Source organism: Trachemys scripta, chromosome 21, assembly GCF_013100865.1.
Source record: "Trachemys scripta elegans isolate TJP31775 chromosome 21, CAS_Tse_1.0, whole genome shotgun sequence".
In the NCBI taxonomy this organism is placed as follows: Eukaryota; Metazoa; Chordata; order Testudines; family Emydidae; genus Trachemys; species Trachemys scripta.
The window spans coordinates 5,404,465-5,424,892 of NC_048318.1; the positions used below are offsets into that span (position 1 = coordinate 5,404,465).

The following is a 20,428-nucleotide window of genomic DNA, read 5'->3' on the forward strand; positions in this document are numbered from 1 at the left end:
CTAGCTGGGGTGTAGTCCACAGGCCCTGGGTATGGTGTTCGTTGAGATGGGCGCCCCAACCCAGAGATGACGCGTCTGTGACCAGGTGCAGAGAGGGTTGTGGGGCGTGAAATGGCATCCCCTCGCAGACCACATTGTGATCTAGCCACCAGGTTAGGGAGGCCAGGACCGAGTTCGGGACCGTGATTACCATGTTCAGGCTGTCCCGATGTGGACGGTATATTGATGACACCCAGGTTTGAAGTGGGCGAAGCCGAAGTCTGGCATGCCTGGTTACGTACGTGCAGGAAGCCATGTGACCCAGCAGGGTAAGGCACGACCTCACCGTGGTAGTTGGGAAGGCCTTGAGCCCTTGAATGAGGTTCGTGATGGTGCCAAAGCGGTTGTCTGGCAGGATGGCTTGTGCACGTCTGGAGTCTAGAACTGCGCCGATGAATTCTATTCTCTGGGTAGGTTCTAGAGTGGATTTGTCCTTGTTGAGTAGGATGCCCAACTCGTTGAATGTGTGCACTATTCTGTGGACGTGAGCTTGAACTTGCTCCTTGGTGCGACCGCGCACCAGCCAGTCGTCTAGGTACGGGAACACCTGTATCCCTTGCCGACGAAGGTACGCTGCCACGACCGCCATACATTTCGTGAACACCCTTGGGGCCGAGGATAGGCCGAAGGGAAGGACTGCAAATTGGTAGTGCACCGTGTTTACCACGAATCGCAGGAAGCGTCTGTGAGGCGGGTAGATTGCAACGTGAAAGTATGCGTCTTTCATGTCGAGGGCGGCGAACCAGTCTCCAGGATCGAGGGAAGGGATAATGGCCCCCAAAGAGACCATGCGGAACTTCAACTTTACTACGAATTTGTTGAGTCCGCGCAAGTCCAAGATGGGTCGCAGACCTCCTTTGGACTTGGGGATCAGGAAGTAACGGGAATAAAATCCCCTGCCCCTTAACTCTATCGGAACCTCCTCTATGGCCCCCATGGCCAGGAGCGTAGAAACCTCCTGTATAAGAAGTTGCTCGTGAGAAGGGTCCCTGAAGAGGGACGGGGAAGGGGGGGAGGAGGGGGGGATAGAAGAAAACTGGATAGCGTATCCCCTCCCCACCGTGCGGAGGACCCAACGGTCCGAAGTTATAAGGGACCAAGCACGGTGGAAGTGGGAGAGACGATCCCGAAAGGAGGGGGCTGGATCCTGGGGAATGACTGGGGCGCCGTCCTCGACCGCACCTTCAAAAGTTCTGTCTATGACCTGAAGGTGGTCTTGGTGGCCCTTGGTTCTGACCAGGTTGAGGGCCGGTCCACCTTCTCCTACCACCTCGTCCTCGCCTCCGGGCCGAGTCTTGTCTCTGTCGAGGTGGGGGGGGGGTAGAAGCGCTGAGGCTGCGGCCTAAATGGCCTGCGCTGAGGGCCCACAACATGCATCCCGAGGGAGCGCATGATTGTTCTCGAGTCCTTGAGGCTCTGTAGGCGAGAGTCCGTCTTGTCCGAGAACAATCCATGCCCTTCGAAGGGGAGATCCTGTAGGGTTTGCTGCAGCTCCGGAGGCAAACCCGAAACCTGAAGCCAGGAGATCCTCCGCATAGCGATACCCGAGGCCATGGTCCTCGCAGCCGAGTCCGCTATGTCCAAGGAGGCCTGTAGGGAGGTCCGAGCCACCTTCTTACCCTCCTCTACCATGGCCCCAAACTCTTCCCTGGACTCTTGGGGAATCAACTCCTTGAACTTCCCCATAGAGTTCCAGGAGTTAAAATTGTAACGGCTCAGGAGCGCCTGTTGATTTGCCGCTCTGAGTTGCAGCCCACCGGCTGAGTAAATCTTACGGCCAAACAAATCAAGGCGCTTGGCCTCTTTTGATTTAGGCGCTGCCGCCTGCTGTCCGTGGCGCTCCCGTGCGTTCACTGATGCCACCACCAGGGAACACGGTTGTGGGTGGGTGTACAAGTACCCATAGTCCTTTGACGGGACAAAGTACTTTCTTTCCACCCCTCTCGCTGTGGGTGGAATAGAGGCAGGGGTTTGCCATATCGTATCCGCATTTGATTGTATCGTGCGGATCAGGGGTAACGCTACCCTCGATGGGGCATCCGCTCCAAGGATGTTCACGATCGGGTCGTGTACCTCCACTACCTCCTCCGCTTGCAGGTCCATATTACGGGCCATCCTGCGCAGAAGATCCTGGTGAGCCCGAAGATCTATCGGAGGAGGGCCTGTGCAGGATGTGCCCGCCACTGCCTCGTCTGGCGAAGAAGAGGAAGATGCCTCCGGTGGAACCGGATCCAAGGGCCGGTCCTGGTCTCCCTGTTCCCGGGCTGGAGCATCACCCGCGTCTGGGTCCAGGGCGTCAGGTGCGACGGACACGGAAGCCTCCGTGTCCCCTGGCGGAGGCCGAGAGATGGTGGACTCCGGGGCCCTTCTCACGGAGTGACCCGAGCGAGAGGTCGAGGGAATTGGAGCCCCTTGCTCCTGGTGGTACGCCCACGGGGTCCAAAACGACCAGTGAGATGGGCCATGGGAATGGTCCTCCGGCATCCCCTGCCAATGGCCCAAGTCCTGTTCCTCGGCTTGCCCCTGAGGAGGGTATGCCGATCTCGACAGGTCCTCTGAGGAGCGAGACACCGATCTCGATGGCCATGGCGGTGCCGAGAGAGTCGGGACCAATCCCGTGGGCTGCGGTGCCGCACGGTGCCGGTCCGGAGATCTTCTATCTCCACGCGGTGCCGGCGACCGGTGCCGGGACCGTGACCGGTGCCGATGACCTCGTCGGTGCCGGGAGTCGGATCTGGACCTCGACGAGGACCTGGAGTATGCCCGGTGCCGGGAGCGGCCTCTCGACGTCGAGCGTCGACCGTAGCGGTGCCGAGAACTGCGTCTCGACGTTGATCGGTGCCGACGATCATATCGGTGCCGAGACGTCGAGCGGTGCCGCGAAGATGATCTTGGCCGCGAGTACGACCGGTGCCGAGACGTTCGGTGCCGGGACTGCGAGCGGCGTGGGGACCTGCTTCGGGACCTGGATCGGCGCCGAGGTTCCAGCCCTTGTGATGGAGGGCGCATCAAGGCAGGTTTCCCTCTTGACTGTACCGGGCGAGTCAACGGTGCAGTCGGTGCCGGTGGTTGGGGCGGTGCCGGCTCCGTGAGAGCTATCAAGTCTCTCGCCGCCTCGAAGGTCTCAGGAGTCGACGGGAGGCACTGAATCACCGCCGGTCTCGGTGGAGACGTTGTCCGCACCGGACTCAACGGCTTCGGCGCCGGAGTCGACGGTGCTGGAGGCACCTGTTTCCGGTGCTCCACCGGCGGACGCGGCTCTACCCCCGGCACTGGGGGAGCCGGCGTCTTCGGCACGGTGGTCCCCGTTTTATGGGCTTTTTTATGCCCTGGGGATAACGAACGGCGCCGAGGCACTTGCTGTACCTGCGGTGCCGACGAGGTCCGGTGCCGGGGAGGCTTGTCCGACGCCGCTCGCGTGGTCGTCGCTGCCGGCGCCGCCGGGGCACTGCGCACCGAGGCGCTAGGTGCCGGGGCCTGAGTAGTGGATGGACTCAGTGCCGCCTCCATTAAGAGTTGCCGGAGCCGAAAGTCCCGCTCCTTCTTGGTCCTAGGTCTGAAGGCCTTACAGATCTTACACTTATCTGTTTGATGGGACTCTCCCAGGCACTTCAGACAGGAGTCGTGCGGGTCACTCGTGGGCATAGGCTTTGCGCAGGAGGCGCACTGCTTGAAGCCGGGAGCGTTGGGCATGAGCCCGGTCCCGGTGCCGGGGGAGAAAAAAGGGGGAGAGACCCCCTTAATCCCCTGAACTAATATAACAACTTTACAACTATTAACTATTTAACTATAAACACTAAAACTATCTAACTGCTATAACAAATGAAGCTAGGGAGAGTGGAGATCAGCTATGCCGCGCTCCACAGTTCCAACGACCGTCAGGGGCGGTAAGAAGGAACTGAGGGGGCGCCGGGTCGGCTGGGGTATATATTCAGCGCCATGAGGGCGCCACTCTAGGGGGCTCCACAGCCGACCCGCCGGTGTTGCTAGGGTAGAAAATCTTCCGACGATCGTGCACGCGGCGCGCACACACCTAATGGAATGGATATGAGCAAGCACTCGAAGAAGAAATAATGGTTGCTCTGTTGTTATCTTTAATACTAATTCTCAAAGATTAATAGCACTGACCAAAACCAGACAGAGTTCAGACAGGGCCTTCCACCCCCTCCACTGTGCCCATGTGCAGTAATGAACCTGCAACCCCTCTTTGCTGTTTGGAGCTTAGTGAGCACACAACTCTCCAAATGCACTGCAGCCCTTAGCTATTGCATCTTAGAGTCTCCACTCCATCAAGGCCAACACACTTCAGAGTCCACACCAGCGCCTTGGAGAGTTTGTCCCCTGGATACTGAGTTATGCAGAGATTTATGGGTCTTCATAGGATTCCTAAACGTATTCACTTGTTAGGCACATGATGCTGAAAGCTAATCTCTGTGCCCCAGGCTGCTCCGCAGATGGCATAAAGTCCCTTGCGTCTGAAGGGCCGTCTGCAGAATCCTAGCCAGTCTGAGGAGTTGAAAATCAGACTGCACGAGCTGATCATGGATCCAGAAGTGAGAGGGTCATATCTAGCTTGTTCCCCTTCGACTGTGATGGAACCACTCCCTATTGTACGTTGCACCATCACTGAGTAAATCCCCATGTAACTCAGTTAGCACAAGGGAGCTCCTAGTGGCTTGTGCATGGGCCACAGGTAGATAGAGGTCAGAGCTGCAGGGCACACCTTTAATGTGGGAGAGATAGCTGAGAGATATAGTAATGAGCCTCTAGGCTAGGGGAACTTAAACACTAGAGAGGGAGATCAGCACTTCCCAAACTGACAGAGCAGCACATTGCAAGGACAATTGTACTGCCAGCATCCAGCTGACAAAACAAAAGGCTCCAGGAAAGTGCTGATGAAAACTTAAATGCTAAGAGATGCAGCTCTTAAGAAATTTCTAAACATGCAAGTTTGTTGTTAAAGAAGACATACAGTAGCTCAGTGGTGAACCAGGAATTTACATAGTGTTACACCAGCTAAATAATTGCAGGGAAAGCTTGGTCAGACTGCTGACTGTGATACACCAGTACCTGCAAATGCCCCAGGAATGGGGTTCCTAGGAGTCTTTGTTCATTAGCAATTATGTTGTCGGTGTCCAGAAATGAGCACAGCCAGCACTGCAGAGTTAAACCACCGGCAATCACTCAGAAGATGGTCACGTTCACAATATTCAAAGTAGGAAGGGCCTAAACTGGAAATCTGATACCAAAGGGCTTTAGATCTGGATCCACATCTGATGTTTGCAACTTGGCCCTTTTTCCATTACTGCATGAACTAGAGCAGGTCCCAATTCCCACTAACTTGGGGAAGTTTGGATTTTGATCAGACCAGTTGCTGAGTACCCTCAACACCCATGTGGCTGCTCTGACTTGGACTAAGACTCAGGAGACCTGGGTTCTAATCCCAGCTTTGTCCCTGGATTTTTGCACAACTTTGGCCAGGTCACTTCATCTCTGTGCCTCAGGTTCCCTATCTGTAAAATGGAGGTAATGATATTGACCTCCTGTGTAAAGCACTTTGAGCTCTATGCATAACAAGTGTTCTGTAAGACCAAGTGTTATTACAGTGATGGGTGTATTAGGAATATCCACAATGGATCATTTGGAAGAATAGATTAGATCCAATTTGAGGTCATCAGCCATCATTACAAATGAAAATTCTGTGTAATGCATTCAGTGAACCTGCCCATAGAAATGCCACATTCTGTCATAAGCGACAGATCCAGGCTAACACAGTTACCCCTCTGATACTTGACATTCTGTCATGTTGCCCATTTCGTCTGGGGCCCTATCTGACACTGACCAACAGCAGGGGCTTCAGAGAGAATTGTAGAAACCCAATACTGGACAATTATGGAATAACCTGTACATAGGCAAAGCTTCTTCCTAATTCCAGGCACTTAACTGTTGGCTCATCTCCTCCAGGAGGAGGATTTAAGCCTCATATATATATATAATTTTCTAATGTGAATATGGTTGTTCATATTCATATAAATACCAAATCCTTTTTTAAAATTCTTCACTTCATTAATATCATGCGGCAGTGAGTTACGTAGATTAACACTTTCTGCCGTTGCCATCAGGCTTGCATTTGCTAGTTCAGCTCTGATTGGGTAGACATGATGGCCACCATCTTGGCTGACAGGCCAGGGATGGACCCGGGGATGTCCAGAGCTAAAAGCATGACCTGTTACACCTCAACCTAACAAGCCAAGGCTAGCTGTGGTAGACTCATATCTTCTGTGGATTAGCACAGAGTGGGCTGTGTAATACATGTTCACAGGACAAGAAAACCATCTAGCCCTAAATATAAACATACCAGCTACATCTCAGAAGTGCCAATGTTCCAGAGACCACAGGCATCTCCAAGAATCTTACCTATTGTAAGGAGTTATGGGAAACAGAACAGAAGGCTATTTAATGAAGTAAGTGGTTGTGAATGGGGGATGGGGATTCTGGCCCACTGGGATTCAGGGGAGAAGCCACCTTGCCCAAGACTGTCACAGGTAATAGCCCTAATACTCCTCTATAGAACTGCTTGAATTTTTTGTTAATGAATAATTTTTCCCTTTCCCAAAATAGATTCAAATTTTTCAATGTTTTTCAACCAAAGCCAAACATGAAAAAAATTGGCAAAAACCTCCCTTTTCTTTTCAAAGGGGAAAATCTGAGGGGCGGGGGGGGAATGGAAGATTTTCAAGACCAAAAATTCTCAATACAAATTTTTGTGAGAAAAAAAATCGAGTAAACAAAAGCTCCCTTTTGAGAGCCACAGACCAGAAATGAATTTGTAGCATTGTTGTTGCCCTGTTGGTCCCAGAATATTAGAGAGACAAAGTGGGTGAGGTAATACCTTTTATTAGACCAACTTCTGTAGGTGAAAGAACTCTGTGTAAGCTCAAAAGCTTGTCTCTTTTACCAATAGAAGTTGGTAAAAAATATTACCTTACCCACCTACTTTCTCTAGAAATTAATTTGAAATTTTCTCACAAAACCACCACACTAATTCTCAACTAGCTTCCCCCCAACCCCCAGGAATGTACTCAGGGCCAATAAGGGGTTAAGAAGTAGTGAGGGCTGGCTGGTGGCCCTCATCCCCCTCTGCCAAGTAACCCAGCTGGAGAGAATTAACCCTTGATTGCTGCTGAGGGAACAGAGTTACTCAGAGCTCACCAGTGAGCCTCTAGAAGCCAGGTGGAAGTTATAGCCCTGGTTGGGTGATTTCTAATGTCCATTTGCAATGAAGGGAGCAGCTAGTCAGGGACTAAAGGACTTTGGGGTGAGTTTCTTGCTTGTTGAGTTGAAAGCTGCGTGAGTTTGAAGTTACCCTGTGCAGAAAAGGACCATTCTTTCAGGCTTAGCTGAAGCCTTGTGTACTGTGTTTATACAGCAGGGGTAGTCACTTTTTTGCCAGAGTGCTTGGTTTACCATGCCCTGGGCTCTCTCTGCCCCTTGTCTAGTCTGCCTGTCATACTGAGTTCCCCATAGCTGTATGCCCCCCCCCCTTTTTTTTTTACGGAGATGGTTGGCTTCCCTTTGGAAAGGACAGAGCAAGAGGAAAAGCCTCTGTGTTTCTAGAAAGCAAAGATGGCCTCAAGGAAGACAGTGACCTTCTCTTGGAGGTAAGGGGGATGGAAAGGGCTGAAATGTTGCCTTTGCAGGCTGTCTGCAAAGAGAGAGACCCCTCCTAAGCGGGAGGCCAAAGCCAGGCTTTGGAGCACCAGATAGCAGCCCCCTACCCTAGTTGTACTGTAGGAAGTGGTTGTATCCCCTAGCCTGATGCACATAACCACTAGGTGTTGGTTACATTGTCATGGTGCATTTCTAGAACTGTTGATTGGCCTAGAGCCAAACATGTCCTTTCCAGCTAGGGGGCTCTTGTTCTTCACCTTAATCTAAAGCAAATGCATGCTCTACTCTGGCTCATAGGTCCCTCTGAGATCCCTTCCTAAACCCCCTCACCATACTATTCCCCCAGCAGAGGAACCTTACATTTAAAGGTGCAGTACACAGAAAACAAAATATTTGTATATCCACAAGCTGTGGTTCTTGTTAATAATATTAACTCATCAGGAGTGTGGTACCACCTAAAGGCACCCTTCTCTAGTAGACTGTTAAGCTCTATGGGGCAAGGAATGTGTGTGTGTGTGTGTGTGTGTGCACGCGTGCAGACCCCAGCCCAGCAGTGCCCCCCTACCCTCCAAGTCCCTGACTAGGCCCACTGTCACACAAATAATAGCACTTAGAATCACGGCCTCATTGTGCTAGGTGCTGTACAGATAAATGGTACAAGACAATCCCTGCCTCCTAATGGGCTGAGAGACCTAACTGCAGTGAGATTCATTCGTACAGACTCTTGCACTTGTGACCTCTACACAGGCCCAGCTCATTGCAGTAGCTGGTCTGATTGCAGGATGGGGGTTCACATGGACAAGGCAAACAAACAATAAGAGGATGGCAGTGCTGTTGTACCCATTTTGCAGATGAGGAAATTGAGGCACTGAGAGATTGAATGACTTGCCCAAATCCCTATGTAATCCTAGGTCTTGCAAATTTCAGCATAGCTGTGCAACATGAATTGGGCACTGGAGCAGCAAAGTTTTGGTGTGATGTGCTGGGTGGTAAAGGGGGTCCTTGATCATATGCCAGTGCAATTGAGAAGAGCCCCACCCCCTTCATACTGAGGCTACAGAACTTAAAGGGGGCTGGTGTGGGAGGTGGGGTGGTGCAGCGAGAGGCAGGTGATGGTAAGAGTGAGGCAGAGAGGGGTGTGTTCTTGTCTCTTTCCTTCTGTGCACCTCAGTGCCTGGCAGGGTGGGAGCTGAATGTTTCTGTGGGTATGTCTACACTGCATTGTAGACATACATGGGCTTGTGGACTTGGTGTTTCCAAGGCTGTGCTTGAGCATCTATGCTGCGTTGTAAGCCTGGGTTTGCAATTGCCGGACCCAGGTCTCACAGCTGTGCTAATCCATCCATATTGCACTTTGCAGGCCTGACTAGGTCTGCATCCACACTGCAAAATGCCAAGGCTTGGACCTGAGTCACAGCAGGACTCCGGCTCAGATCCACCCGCCTGGGCAGGTCCTAAGGCCTGGGTCCTGAGTTGCTTGCAGACCTGAATCAGACAAATTGCATTTAGACAGTAGGGCTTTGGGGCTCAAACCTGAGTCTGGGCCCAGGTTTACAATGCAGTGTAGATTATTGAGGGGAGCCCCAACTCCTTTGTACTCAGGTTACAGAACTTAGAGGGGGCTGGTGGGGAGATTGTGACAGGGCAGCGAGAAGCAGGTGACGGGCAGAGTATGGAAGGGTCTGTCTACACTGTGATCAGAGATGCCTCTGCAACACATGTAGACATACCTGAGCTAGTTTTGATCTAGCTCAAATAACAATAGCAGTGAGACCAGGCAGCACAGGCTAGCCACTTGAGTACAAACCCAGGGTTCCAGGAAGTGATGTACAATCCGTGCTGCCATGGCTTCACTGATATTGTTATTTGAGCTAGCTAGCCCGGATACACTTCCTGCAGTCATACCTCTGACCGCAGTGTAAACAGACCCTTTGTCTGCAGCAGAGCCAGGCTTGTGATCACTGGCACTGCCATCCCAATGCCCCTGAGTCCCATCTCCCTGAAGAGCAGGATTCTTATGTTCTTCTTGCAGCACCTTCTGCAGGTGACAATTCAGCAGTGAGTCTTGCCCATCCAACTGCCTCCTCCTCACCTAGATGCTGACCACAGTCACTTTCTCCACTTCTCTTGCCTGCTGATAGCATTGAATGCTAATACTGCCTTTCATATGGCTAAAAGCCCTGACATGGTGAATTTCCGGCCTGGCTAGATCATTAATCTTCTCACTTTCTTGGTATTTGCAGAATCGGGAGGGGGATGTGTATCTTTAAATCACATGTAGCATTAGCAAAACACAAACGCCTCTGGTTCATTGCACACGCTCCACTCACCAAATCCAGGCAGCGAGAACAAATACTTCTCCTTGCACTCAAGGAAATGACTTTAGACACCGCTGCAAATTACTATTTGTTTAATGCTGGAGGAAAATGGACTAAAGCCATAGTAATTCCAGGGGCAGAGTCAGCACCCTGGGATTAGCTCTTTCCTAAGGTTAAATCAATAGTGATGTGTGTTTCCTTTCAGCACAGAAAAGGAAAGATAGGGGACGGTCAACATGGGGAGGGAAGGACAGCTGTGGTAGGGGGAGGAGGGGAAAGGTTGAGTGGGGTGTACAGGTGGGTTTAGGCAGCTGGGGGGAAGGGGCTCATAGGGAGAAGTCTCATTGGGAGGACTTGTGGGGAAAGGTATGGTGGCAATGTGATTGGGAGGAAAACGTAGTCTCTAGTGGCAACACATGATTGGAAGAAGCAGATGGATGGTCCTGGGGGCACATGCATTACTTTCGTGGATTCAGTTGGCCAGACTCTGCTGCAGTAAAAATCAACAGGGACAAGAGGGGGGAGGGATAGCTCAGTGGTTTGAGCATTGGCCTGCTAAACCCAGGGTTGTGAGTTCAATCCTTGAGGGGGCCGCTTGGGGATCTGGGGCAAAATCAGTACTTGGTCCTGCTAGTGAAGGCGGGGGGCTGGACTCGATGACCTTTCAAGGTCCCTTCCAGTTCTAGGAGATGGGATATCTCCATTTAAAAAAAAAAAAAAAAAAAAAAAAAGAGAGACAGGCCCTGAAAGTGAGGAAATCCCTGCTTATTGAGGACATGTGGCCTGGCCCGAGGAAGATGACATGCCATCCGAAATGCAGTTGATCAGAAGGCTGTTGCTATTCCTGTTGATTTCAATGGTAACAGAAGCTAGGGTGACCAGACAGCAAATGTGAAAATCGTGATGGGGGTGGGGAGTAATAGGAATCTGTATAAGAAAAAGACCCAAAAATCGGGACTGTCCCTATAAAATCGGGACATCTGGTCACCCTAGCGGAAGCAGTGCTCCAGTTATGCAGTGATGATCTTAATGGCCTGAGTCGTGACAGCAGCTATCAATGTTGTTTGCTAACAGCTAGTGTGCGGTTAAAACGTTGCTAAGGGTAGTTGAGAACTGGGGAAGGCAAATTCTTCTATCTGACTTAGGGAACGGGGGGGGAACATCAGATTGCAGCTCGCTTCATTCTGGCATGCAGGGATGTTTTAGTGGAGGTGATTGTTAGCAGAGCTGACCCAAACTGGGTCACCAACCAGTGATTTGTGCTGTACCACAAAGTGGCTTCTGACTAGGTCAAACACAGACTTTTTGAAAATGCCAGAAATACATCTTCACCAGACGGAGAGGAGTAGCTGTTTTGATGGGTCAGTAACTCTGCTACGTATGAGGGCCAAGGCTTTCAAAATCTAATGATGATTTTTGGATGCCTCTGTTCTTGAATGCCCCACCTGAGACACCTTAGAGGGGCCAGATTTGGGGGAAGTGCTGAGCACCTGGCCTCTGAAAATCAGGCTCCTTAAAAATGTCTCAAACCCAGGCACCCAAAATCACTAGTCACTGTCAAAAACCCTGGTCTTGATCCTCCCCAACCTGAATTCTTTGAAACTTTCAGCATCTCCCCCACATATCAGCAAAGAGTTAACAGCAGAGCCAGGTCTGTTACAAGGATTAGTATTACTCCATCTGAAATAGCCTTACAAAATAGATTACAGTACATTATAAAGGACCTTGTGGTCATTAATGTGAATTGAGTTCCTACTGTATGAAGATTGATTTCCTGCGTCAGCCGTCTATTGGGTGAATAATGCGTGTGAAGATGCATATGCTCTAGGCATCAGCCTGTTTATCAGAATAAACTGTAAAAATGCTCAAAAAGAGACTTAAAGATCCTTTAACAGGAATTTGTAGGAGTAACCTCAATTTTTTTGCAGATGGTGAGATACACACAAGCAGAGATTAATTAAAATGGGGTCCCTGGCCAGGGCCATGTTAAAGTACAGGCACAATAAGCTCAAGTGTAGGGCTCCTGGAGTCGTATGACAATCTCAGCTCTCATCTTAAATATGTTACGTGCGCACAAACTGAGTTAAAAGATCATTATTCAAGTTGCAAAGGTCAGTCATTCAAAAGAGAGTAAATGCCAACATTAAAGTTGTGTGCGCAACCTTATTTTGCTCCCTTTGTGGGCAAGCGGTCTAGAATCAGAGAAATGTAGGGCTGGAGGGGATCTTGAGAAGACTGGAGTAAAATAGACATTAAATACTTCAGCCTTCCTGATGTCATGTGCTGTGAGTTCTAGACTTTTGTTAATCTTTCTCTTGCTCTGAATGTATGTAAGGAATCTCTCCTTATTGCCTTTTCTGTCCCTTGCGAGGTGTAACTCATTTTGTGCCTTAGCCTTTTTGATTTTGTCCCTACGTGTTGCTGCTATTCTTTTGTTCGCATCCTTAGCAATTTGTCCATGTTTCCACTTTTTATAGGATTCCTTTTTGATCTTCAGGTCATCAGAAAGCTCCTAGTACAGCCACATTGGACTCTTCCTATTCTTCCTGTCTTCCCTTTGTATCGGGATAGTTTGCTGTTGCAACTTTTAATATTGTCTTTCTGAGAATCTGCCAGCTGTCCTGAATTCCTTTTTCCCTTAGATTTTCTTCCCATGGGACCTTTCCTACCAGTTCTCTGAGTTCTGTTAGTCTGCTTTTTTGAAGTCCATTGTCTTTATTCTGCTGTTCTCACTCCTTCCTTTCCTTAGAATCCCAAAATCTATTATTCCATGATCACTTTCACCCAGATTGATGCAAATCTGAAAGTTGAAGGCAAATTCCTCCTTGTTAGAACCAGAACTGAAACAAAACATTGTCCCTGATACATTCCAAGAACTTATTGGACATTTTTGTGGTTTTTGCCATGTTCCAGCTATGCTTTGTCTTGAGATGATTTTTAATTACAGGGTCTCATATAATCTTTACCACAGGCCTCCTGCCTTATTCAGTGTGCAGGATGGACCGTGCTGACTTAATGAGTAGCCATTCAATATTTTGTTTTCTCCTCGTTGTTCAAGGTATGGCCACACGTTTTATTGACTGTGCACTAAATTCAAACCGTGCCCTAAAAACAGTTCTTAATTTCCTCACTAACTTTTCTACAATGCCCAGCACTGTAGTATTTGAGTACTTCTCAAATCTTAATAAATTTATTTTCACAAAATCCCTGTGGAGTGAGCAGAAATTCGATCATGTCACATCATTTGGTCCCCCCCACTACAGAAAGGATGTGGACAAATTGGAGAGAGTCCAGCAGAGGGCAATGAAAATGATTAAGGGGCTGGGGCACATGACTTATGAGGAAAGGCTGAGGGAACTGGGCTTATTCAGTCTGCAGAAGAGAAGAGTGAGGGGGGATTTGATAGCAGCCTTCAACTACCTAAAGGGGGGTTCCAAAGAGGATGGAGCTCGGCTGCTCTCAGTGGTGGCAGATGACAGAACAAGGAGAATGGTCTCAAGTTGCAGTGGGGGTGGTCTAGGTTGGATATTAGGAAACACTATTTCACTAGGAGGGTGGTGAAGCACTGGAATGGGTTACCTAGGGAAGTGGTGGAATCTTCTCCTTAGAGGTTTTTAAGGCCCAGCTTGACAAAGCCCTGGCTGGGATGATTTAGTTGGTGTTGCTCCTGCTTTGAGCAGGGGGTTGGACTAGATGACCTCCTCAGGTCTCTTCCAACCCTAATCTTCTATGATTCTATGATTACCTTGATACCTACATGGATCATTAGCTAGGCTGGAACCTTCTAGCGCTACTGCTCCTTGAGCTGTTGGAGTAATTGATAACAATAGCAACTTGTCATCCTCAATGTGGACCAGGACTCAAGGGGGTTGGGACAAATTGCCCATTGGTTTCACAGATATTTGCTGGGGAAATCCAGAACACACCGCCTGTAATAAACAAGGAATGTTGCTGACGACAGAGGAAGGTGAGACTGAAGAAACATGGGTGCCATTACAGGCTCGAAAGGACAAAGTGGTCCCCAACACTTCTGCCTGTTCCCTGCCGCATCCTCTCCAACCTAGTTCTGTATCTCCCCCCACTCCAAGTTCCTCATCCCAATACCGTGGTCAGGGCCGGCTCCAGGCACCAGCCGAGCAAGCTGGTGCTTGGGGCGGCAGCTTGTAGGAGGCGGTATTCCGCCCAATCCTAGGGCAGCACGGCCACTTTTTTTTTTTTTTTTTGGTTGTTCCGCTCCGGCCACCCTGTAGGGGATGGAGGACGGGAGCACCCTACAGCAAGCCTGGCAGGGCAGCCCACGTCTTTCCCTCCCAGCCGACCGGAGCGGTGTGGAGCCCTCCCAGCAGGGGGCACGGCGGAATGGGCCGCGTGGCAGCGCCCCGCTGAAGCCCTGGCCTCCCCCTTCTTTCTCTCCTCCCACTCCCTCCCCCCACTAGCCGGGGCACATCTGCAGGGCAGGGAGTCCCCCTGCACCCTGGCTCCGGCCGCGCTGCAGGTTGTTTTTTCGCTTTGCTGTTCTGGCCGCTGCGGGTTTTTTTTATTTTTATTTTTATTTTTTTGCTTGGGTTGGCCAGAAAGCCAGAGCCGGCCCTGACCATGGTCCTCATCTAGCTAGCCCCTGTCTCCATGCCTCCAGCTTCTCATACCAGTTTTAGAGCTTGTCCACAGGGGGAGTTATTCCAGAATAGTGATTCCTGATTAACTCCATCTATGGACATACTTATTCTAGAATAAGTATACCTTATTCCAAAATTAGTTTAATCCACTTTGGGGGTGGATTAAGATAATTCAAAATAAGGCACTCTAACTCCACATGTAAACACTTATTCTGAAATAAATCAGGGATAGTTAAGGCTATGATTTTTGTCACGGAGGTCATGAATCCGTGCATTTCAGAGACTGCTGTGACTTCAGTCCTGGGGCAGCGGGGCTGGAGCTGTCAGCTGGAGACCCACAGCTCCTGGCCCCTGCAGGCGCCAGGGGGCCCTCTGGCGCAACTGAGCTGCCATGGGGGGCATGGGGTCCCAGAGCCGCAGCAGTGATAGGTGCTGGAGCCTTCTCCCTCCTCATTTTGTCACAGATATTTTTAGTAAAAGTCACCGACACATCACAGGCGTCTGTGAATTTTTCTTTATTACCCATCACCTGTCCATGACGTCTACTAAAAATATCTGTTACAAAATCTTAGCCTTAGGGATAGTTAATTCACTTTAAATTCACATACTACCTTATTCCAGATTGATTTTGCATGTGTAGACAAGCCCCTAGCCTTCATTTCAGATCTTCCTGTCTCAGTCCAAAGCTCCTTATCCAGTTAGTCACAGCTTCCCCTTTCCAGGCCGCTCCTCTGATCTCTCTCTCCCTCTTCTTCCCATCCAGCCTATAGTTGCACCCCCTGCCCCCATTGCTCCATCTCACAGGTTTCTAGTTTCCCTCCCTGAGCTCCTCAGCCAATCTCAATGCCCCACCCTAGCTCCTTGTCCCAGTGTCCTTGTCCAGACAGTCCCAGCACCCTTACTGGCACGCTGGTTTCTCAGCTGATCTCACTGTCTCTTTCTCTCCTATCCATACACACAGCATTGTTTTCCCAGGGTCCTTGCCCAGCTAATCCCTCTCCCCCTCAACCCCCACCAGCCTTTAGTTCTGCTTCCCCCAAAACTCCTCACAGTCTTCTACTCTGCTTTACTTTCCCCCCTCCACTTAAATCGGGCACCTTCCTCCTCTGTGCCACCTCAGCAGAGTGGGGAGGAGACAACCATAATAATATATACACCTACCAGCCCTGCCTATAATATATGTCTCTTCCACCGTGGGGAGGTGAAGAAATAAAAGTGGAACTGGTGCAGCAGTGTCTGCCTGAACCAATATCTCCAGAAGTATGAACAACCCCATTGATTCCTGAAATCTGCTTCTCTGGGATGCCCACACTAACAGCACCCCAACAGAGCCCTGTAGTGGGCATGGGGGGAGGGGCAGCCCACACACACACACACTCAGTCCTATGCTCAGGTGGGTGGAGGTTGAATCTTCTGTCCTCTGAGACAGCGCTGTACACAGGGAGCAGAGCTCCAGGAAGGCCCAGCCTGCCCCGTCAAGGAGTGGTGCCACGTCCCTCACCAACACCGCTGATGGTTCTTGCGTAGCTGGTCACTGCCAAGCTGAGGAAGGTTGGAGCCCCACGGTGCAGGAGTGGAGCCGGAGGGGAGAATGTCGAGCGAGCCTGGGGCCCAGAATGCTTTGCTCCAGCTCTGGCTGGTGGCCTTCCCAAAGGACTGTACTCCTGCTCCCCAAGCCGCAGGGTCCAGCAAGTCTCATCTGGCTTTCTGAGCTGCCTGTAAAAGGGCTAGGCTAGTCAGAGCAAAGGCCTTTAAAGAGGCCTGGGTGTACAGCATATTGGTGCTGTCTTCGCCATGCTTGGAGAGCAGAAGATGACAGTGGTTTGGAAGCTATTCAAATTTATGCCCTAATCCTGTGTTGGGATCTGCAGCTGCAAAATCCCACTGGCTCTTTGTACAGGTGCAGAGGCCCACACAAGCCAATCCTGATGCAGGATTCAGGCCTAAAGGAGCCGGCTGATAGTGCCACCTCTTTGTTGCCCAGCCCTAGGGGAGAGAGTACATCTTCAGCCAATTGAGGAGTCTGGTACCAGAGTTCAGAGTCAGGGTTGAAATGTAGGGGTGGGGCGGGGGGTTCCCGAGGAGCCTTCCAGAGCATCTCCACTGTTAACCAAACAAGGCTCCCATAAAAGTTCATTAGCTGTAGCTATAAATTAATAATCCCTGCTGCGACTGTTGTGTAACAAGATGGCAATCCTGACTGTATCTGTAAATAATTCATGCTATTAAATTCGTTACATCCAGCACTCGTTTACCCGCTGTGACTACAAATATTCCTCTCTCTCTCTCTCCATAGACAGCATATGTTATCCACCAGGCACAGAGACTTAGTGGTCATCATGAAGAGCCTGTACCACTCGATGTGGGGATGGGTGGGTGGGTTTGGGGAAAACAATGTGGAGCTGACTTGAGTGTTTCTATTAATCAAATGTCCAGAAATGAAATGGCTTCCACATTCCTTCATGTACACATAGGTTTGGCAGAATTCAGCATTTATTTTTTAGGATGTCCATGGATAATGATTAAAAATAATCTTCCGTTTTTATCCACTTTTAATTTTTTTACAGTTGTGGGAAATTATGGGCGAGTCAGACAATTATTGTCTAATGACAGTAGACATTGATTCCAGAAAGTTAACGGTTTATAACAATTAAAGCACAAACTGTCAGCATCACATGGCAAAATATACAAAGTAAATATCCTTAAATCAGACTCTACATTCTCAAGCAGCACATTTTTTGCCTCTCTGTAAATTTTAATTATGATGATGGTGTGATAAATGAAGGGACGGGGGGTAGCTCCCTTTTATGGACACCCAGCCAGCCAGTAGCTATAAAATCCCTCTTAGTAGCTGTTCTCTAATTGCTTACCTGTAAAGCGTAGATAGGTAAAAGAAAGTGAGTGGGCACCTGGCCAAAAGAGCCAATGGGAAGGCTAGAACTTTTAAAAATTGAAACAAAGACCCCTTTGTCTGTCTGTCTGGTTGCTCTCCTGGGGAGAGGCTGACAAGGCAGAGCTATGCTGTAAGAAGCTTGGGGCAAGGTATGAAAAATCCTCGGTATCACAGCTAGAAACTACTCATTTGAAACCCCAGATATGTAAGTAGATCAGGAAATGTCTAGGAAGAGGCAATTAGGTTTATTTCTTTATGGCTTGTGGACTCCTGTGTGCTAACCCTGGGTGCTTTGTTTTGCTTATAACCTTTAAGCTGAACCTCAAGAAAGCTATTCTTGGTGCTTAATCCTTGTAGGTGCTCTTTTAAAATATAGCAATAGCCTGAGTTCCCAGATGTATTTTTTTCTTTTTCATTAATAAAATTTACCTTTTTTAAGAACAGAATTGGATTTTTTTGTGTCAAGAGGTTTGTGTACGTTGTTTAATTAGCTGGTGGCAACAGCTTATTTCCTTTTTTTTTTTTTTTTTTTCTTTTCCTTGTTTTTTCTTTCTCAGCTCTTCCCCGGATGGGGGTTGAAAGGGCTTGAGGGAACCCCACAGGAAGGAATTCCCAAGTGCGCCTTCCTGGGCTCTCAAAGGAGTTCTGCATTTGGGTGGTGGCAGCATCTACCAATCCAAGGTCAGAGAAAAGCTTGGGAGTTTAATACCAGCTTGGGAGTTTAATACCAGCTTGGAGTGGCCAGTATTAATTTTTAGAATCCTTGCGGGCCCCCACCTTCTGCACTCGAAGTGCCAGTTTGGGGAATTACCCTTGACAGATGGAAATATTTTTTCATCAGTTTGAGGACACAGTGAAAATGATACTTACCAATTTAAAATCTCGAATCCTTCTACGCCTATGTAGACAGAGGCACAATCCAAAAAGTCTGAATCTGACTTCAGAGTCTGACTTCCTCAGTGTATCTTACAAGGTGCTCAGCCATGTGAGTTTGTTTTGGACTCACCTCTGACATGAATTGAACTATGCTTTTAAAAATGTAGCCCCCACATTGATCTTCTCACCAGCCATCTGCTAGCCAGAGGGCTTTGGAGGAGAATGCTGAACCATAGGTATGAGACCAACCCATTTATCTGATAGCTAGCAGTGCAGGGCTATGCCTCTGGAAACTGCTTCTGCTGACTGTTCACCCACACAATAGGGTTGTAGTAAACTCCAGGGCCCACTGCAAGATCTGTGTGGTTCTTCCCCCCCCCCCCCCCCCCAAAATGAGAGAATAGCACGGGAGAGTCACTACTTGGAAATAAATTACCAGTAGGGAGGCCTGGACAGTGGGTGAGAGTGGGTTTAAAAGTGGGATGGCCTTTGTTTGGAAAGCGAAAGTTCTGGGTTCTTTCCAAGCTTTACTGCAGACTCACTATAAGATCTTGGGCAAATCATTTCACCTCTTAGTGCCTCAGTTTCCTCGTCTGTAATATGGGGCTAGTACTTCTCTACCTCGTTGAGGGATAGAGAGTTTTAATAAACGCCTGTAAAGTGCTCAGATATTTGGAGAGCAGGGACTATGATTTTGTGCTTCTAATTACTTCCCAATAACTGAGCTTGAAACAGGGAATCTAGGTATTTAAGCCAGCACAAAAGAGAAATGCTACTAATTCAGAGATGGACCAAAATTCTCTCTTGAAATACATGTACACAGGTAGCATATTTAACTATGTAAATGGTTGAGCAACATCTTGTCTACTGCACCTTTAAATCTCAAAAGATTTTGCTATCTGTGGAATAGGGAGCCATTTTGTGTTCAGTTGAATGCAGAATGCTGGAGGCGCACACACTGTGCTCCCACCTAGACACTTTGCTCCTGTTCTATTTTGTTGTTGTTGGACTAAAATAAAGATAACTGTTACTGAGAGCATTTTATTCTTTGTACATAGAAAAAAAAACAACATTTGGATGCGACTTCTGAAGTGTTTAAGTATATTGTGGAATGCAGATGGCTTGATTACTGCACTCCCAATGTTTCTAACATTTCTATATTGCTGTATTAATAAGGCATAAGATGATTGCAAGATTCACAAATGTGCTTGTCACTCTTTGGGACTCATAATCTTGTAATTAACTGAAGTTTTAAATTAATTTTACAGCATGATCTCTATCAGCTTTGTCATCTGGACTGCCCAGGCATGATCATCCAGAACAAGACTCAAACAGAACCATTTGGGGACCCTATTGAGTCATCTTACATCCCTTTCCTACATGCTAATAACTTCTTTGGTGTCCTGCCAGTAAGTACTGTATACACTTGCACATATTCCCACATAACCTATAAAAAAATTAGTCAGTTAAAGTTAGTAAGTTATTTATTTGCACATGGAAGTATTAATTGATTGGAAGTTGGTGGCGCATTTTCATTTAGGAAATACATGGGGATTTTTGTCCATGACAAACTTATAAGGAAGTGATGCAATTCCTTAAGCTCTTTCATTTCAAGTCATATTAAACAAAACCCAACGCTCTGTCACTTTAATGTATGAATAACTTGTATGATAAGTTTTAGACTAAGTTCTTCAAAGGTTTGCCTAGTAAACAACTGTCTCTTTTAGTACACTGGGGATCATTGGTGGGGAGGAAAGGCCTGTTGCTGATGGGTTTATAGGGGTATTTTTAATGTGCTTGCATGCAAAGGAACTGTGTAAGAAGAGGTGGCTTATTGATCATCTGAGCTGGAAGAAGGGATGAGATGTGCATGTTAATTTCATGAGCTAATGAGTATTGGGACCCTCTCGATCAGGGAGGTTGGGGAGAAAAATGGCTCTCGGCTTTCCTATAAACCAGAAAGAGCTACTGTGGTATGCAGACTTCCTTAGTCAGAGATTTGCCTTTTTGGGATG

General features: G+C 48.7%; 1 protein-coding gene across 1 annotated transcript in view; it reads left to right on the forward strand.

Annotated features, from left to right (window-relative positions):
• The window catches only part of KCNJ5 (potassium inwardly rectifying channel subfamily J member 5), an 83,921-nt gene extending 64,092 nt beyond the window's left edge, over window positions 1-19,829 (forward strand). The window contains exon 3 of the mRNA XM_034754745.1: window positions 19,682-19,829. Coding sequence (XP_034610636.1) covers window positions 19,682-19,686 — 5 coding nt within the window. The 3' untranslated portion in view covers window positions 19,687-19,829. The remainder of the gene's footprint in view (window positions 1-19,681) is intronic.
• Window positions 19,830-20,428: the final 599 nt, after the last annotated feature.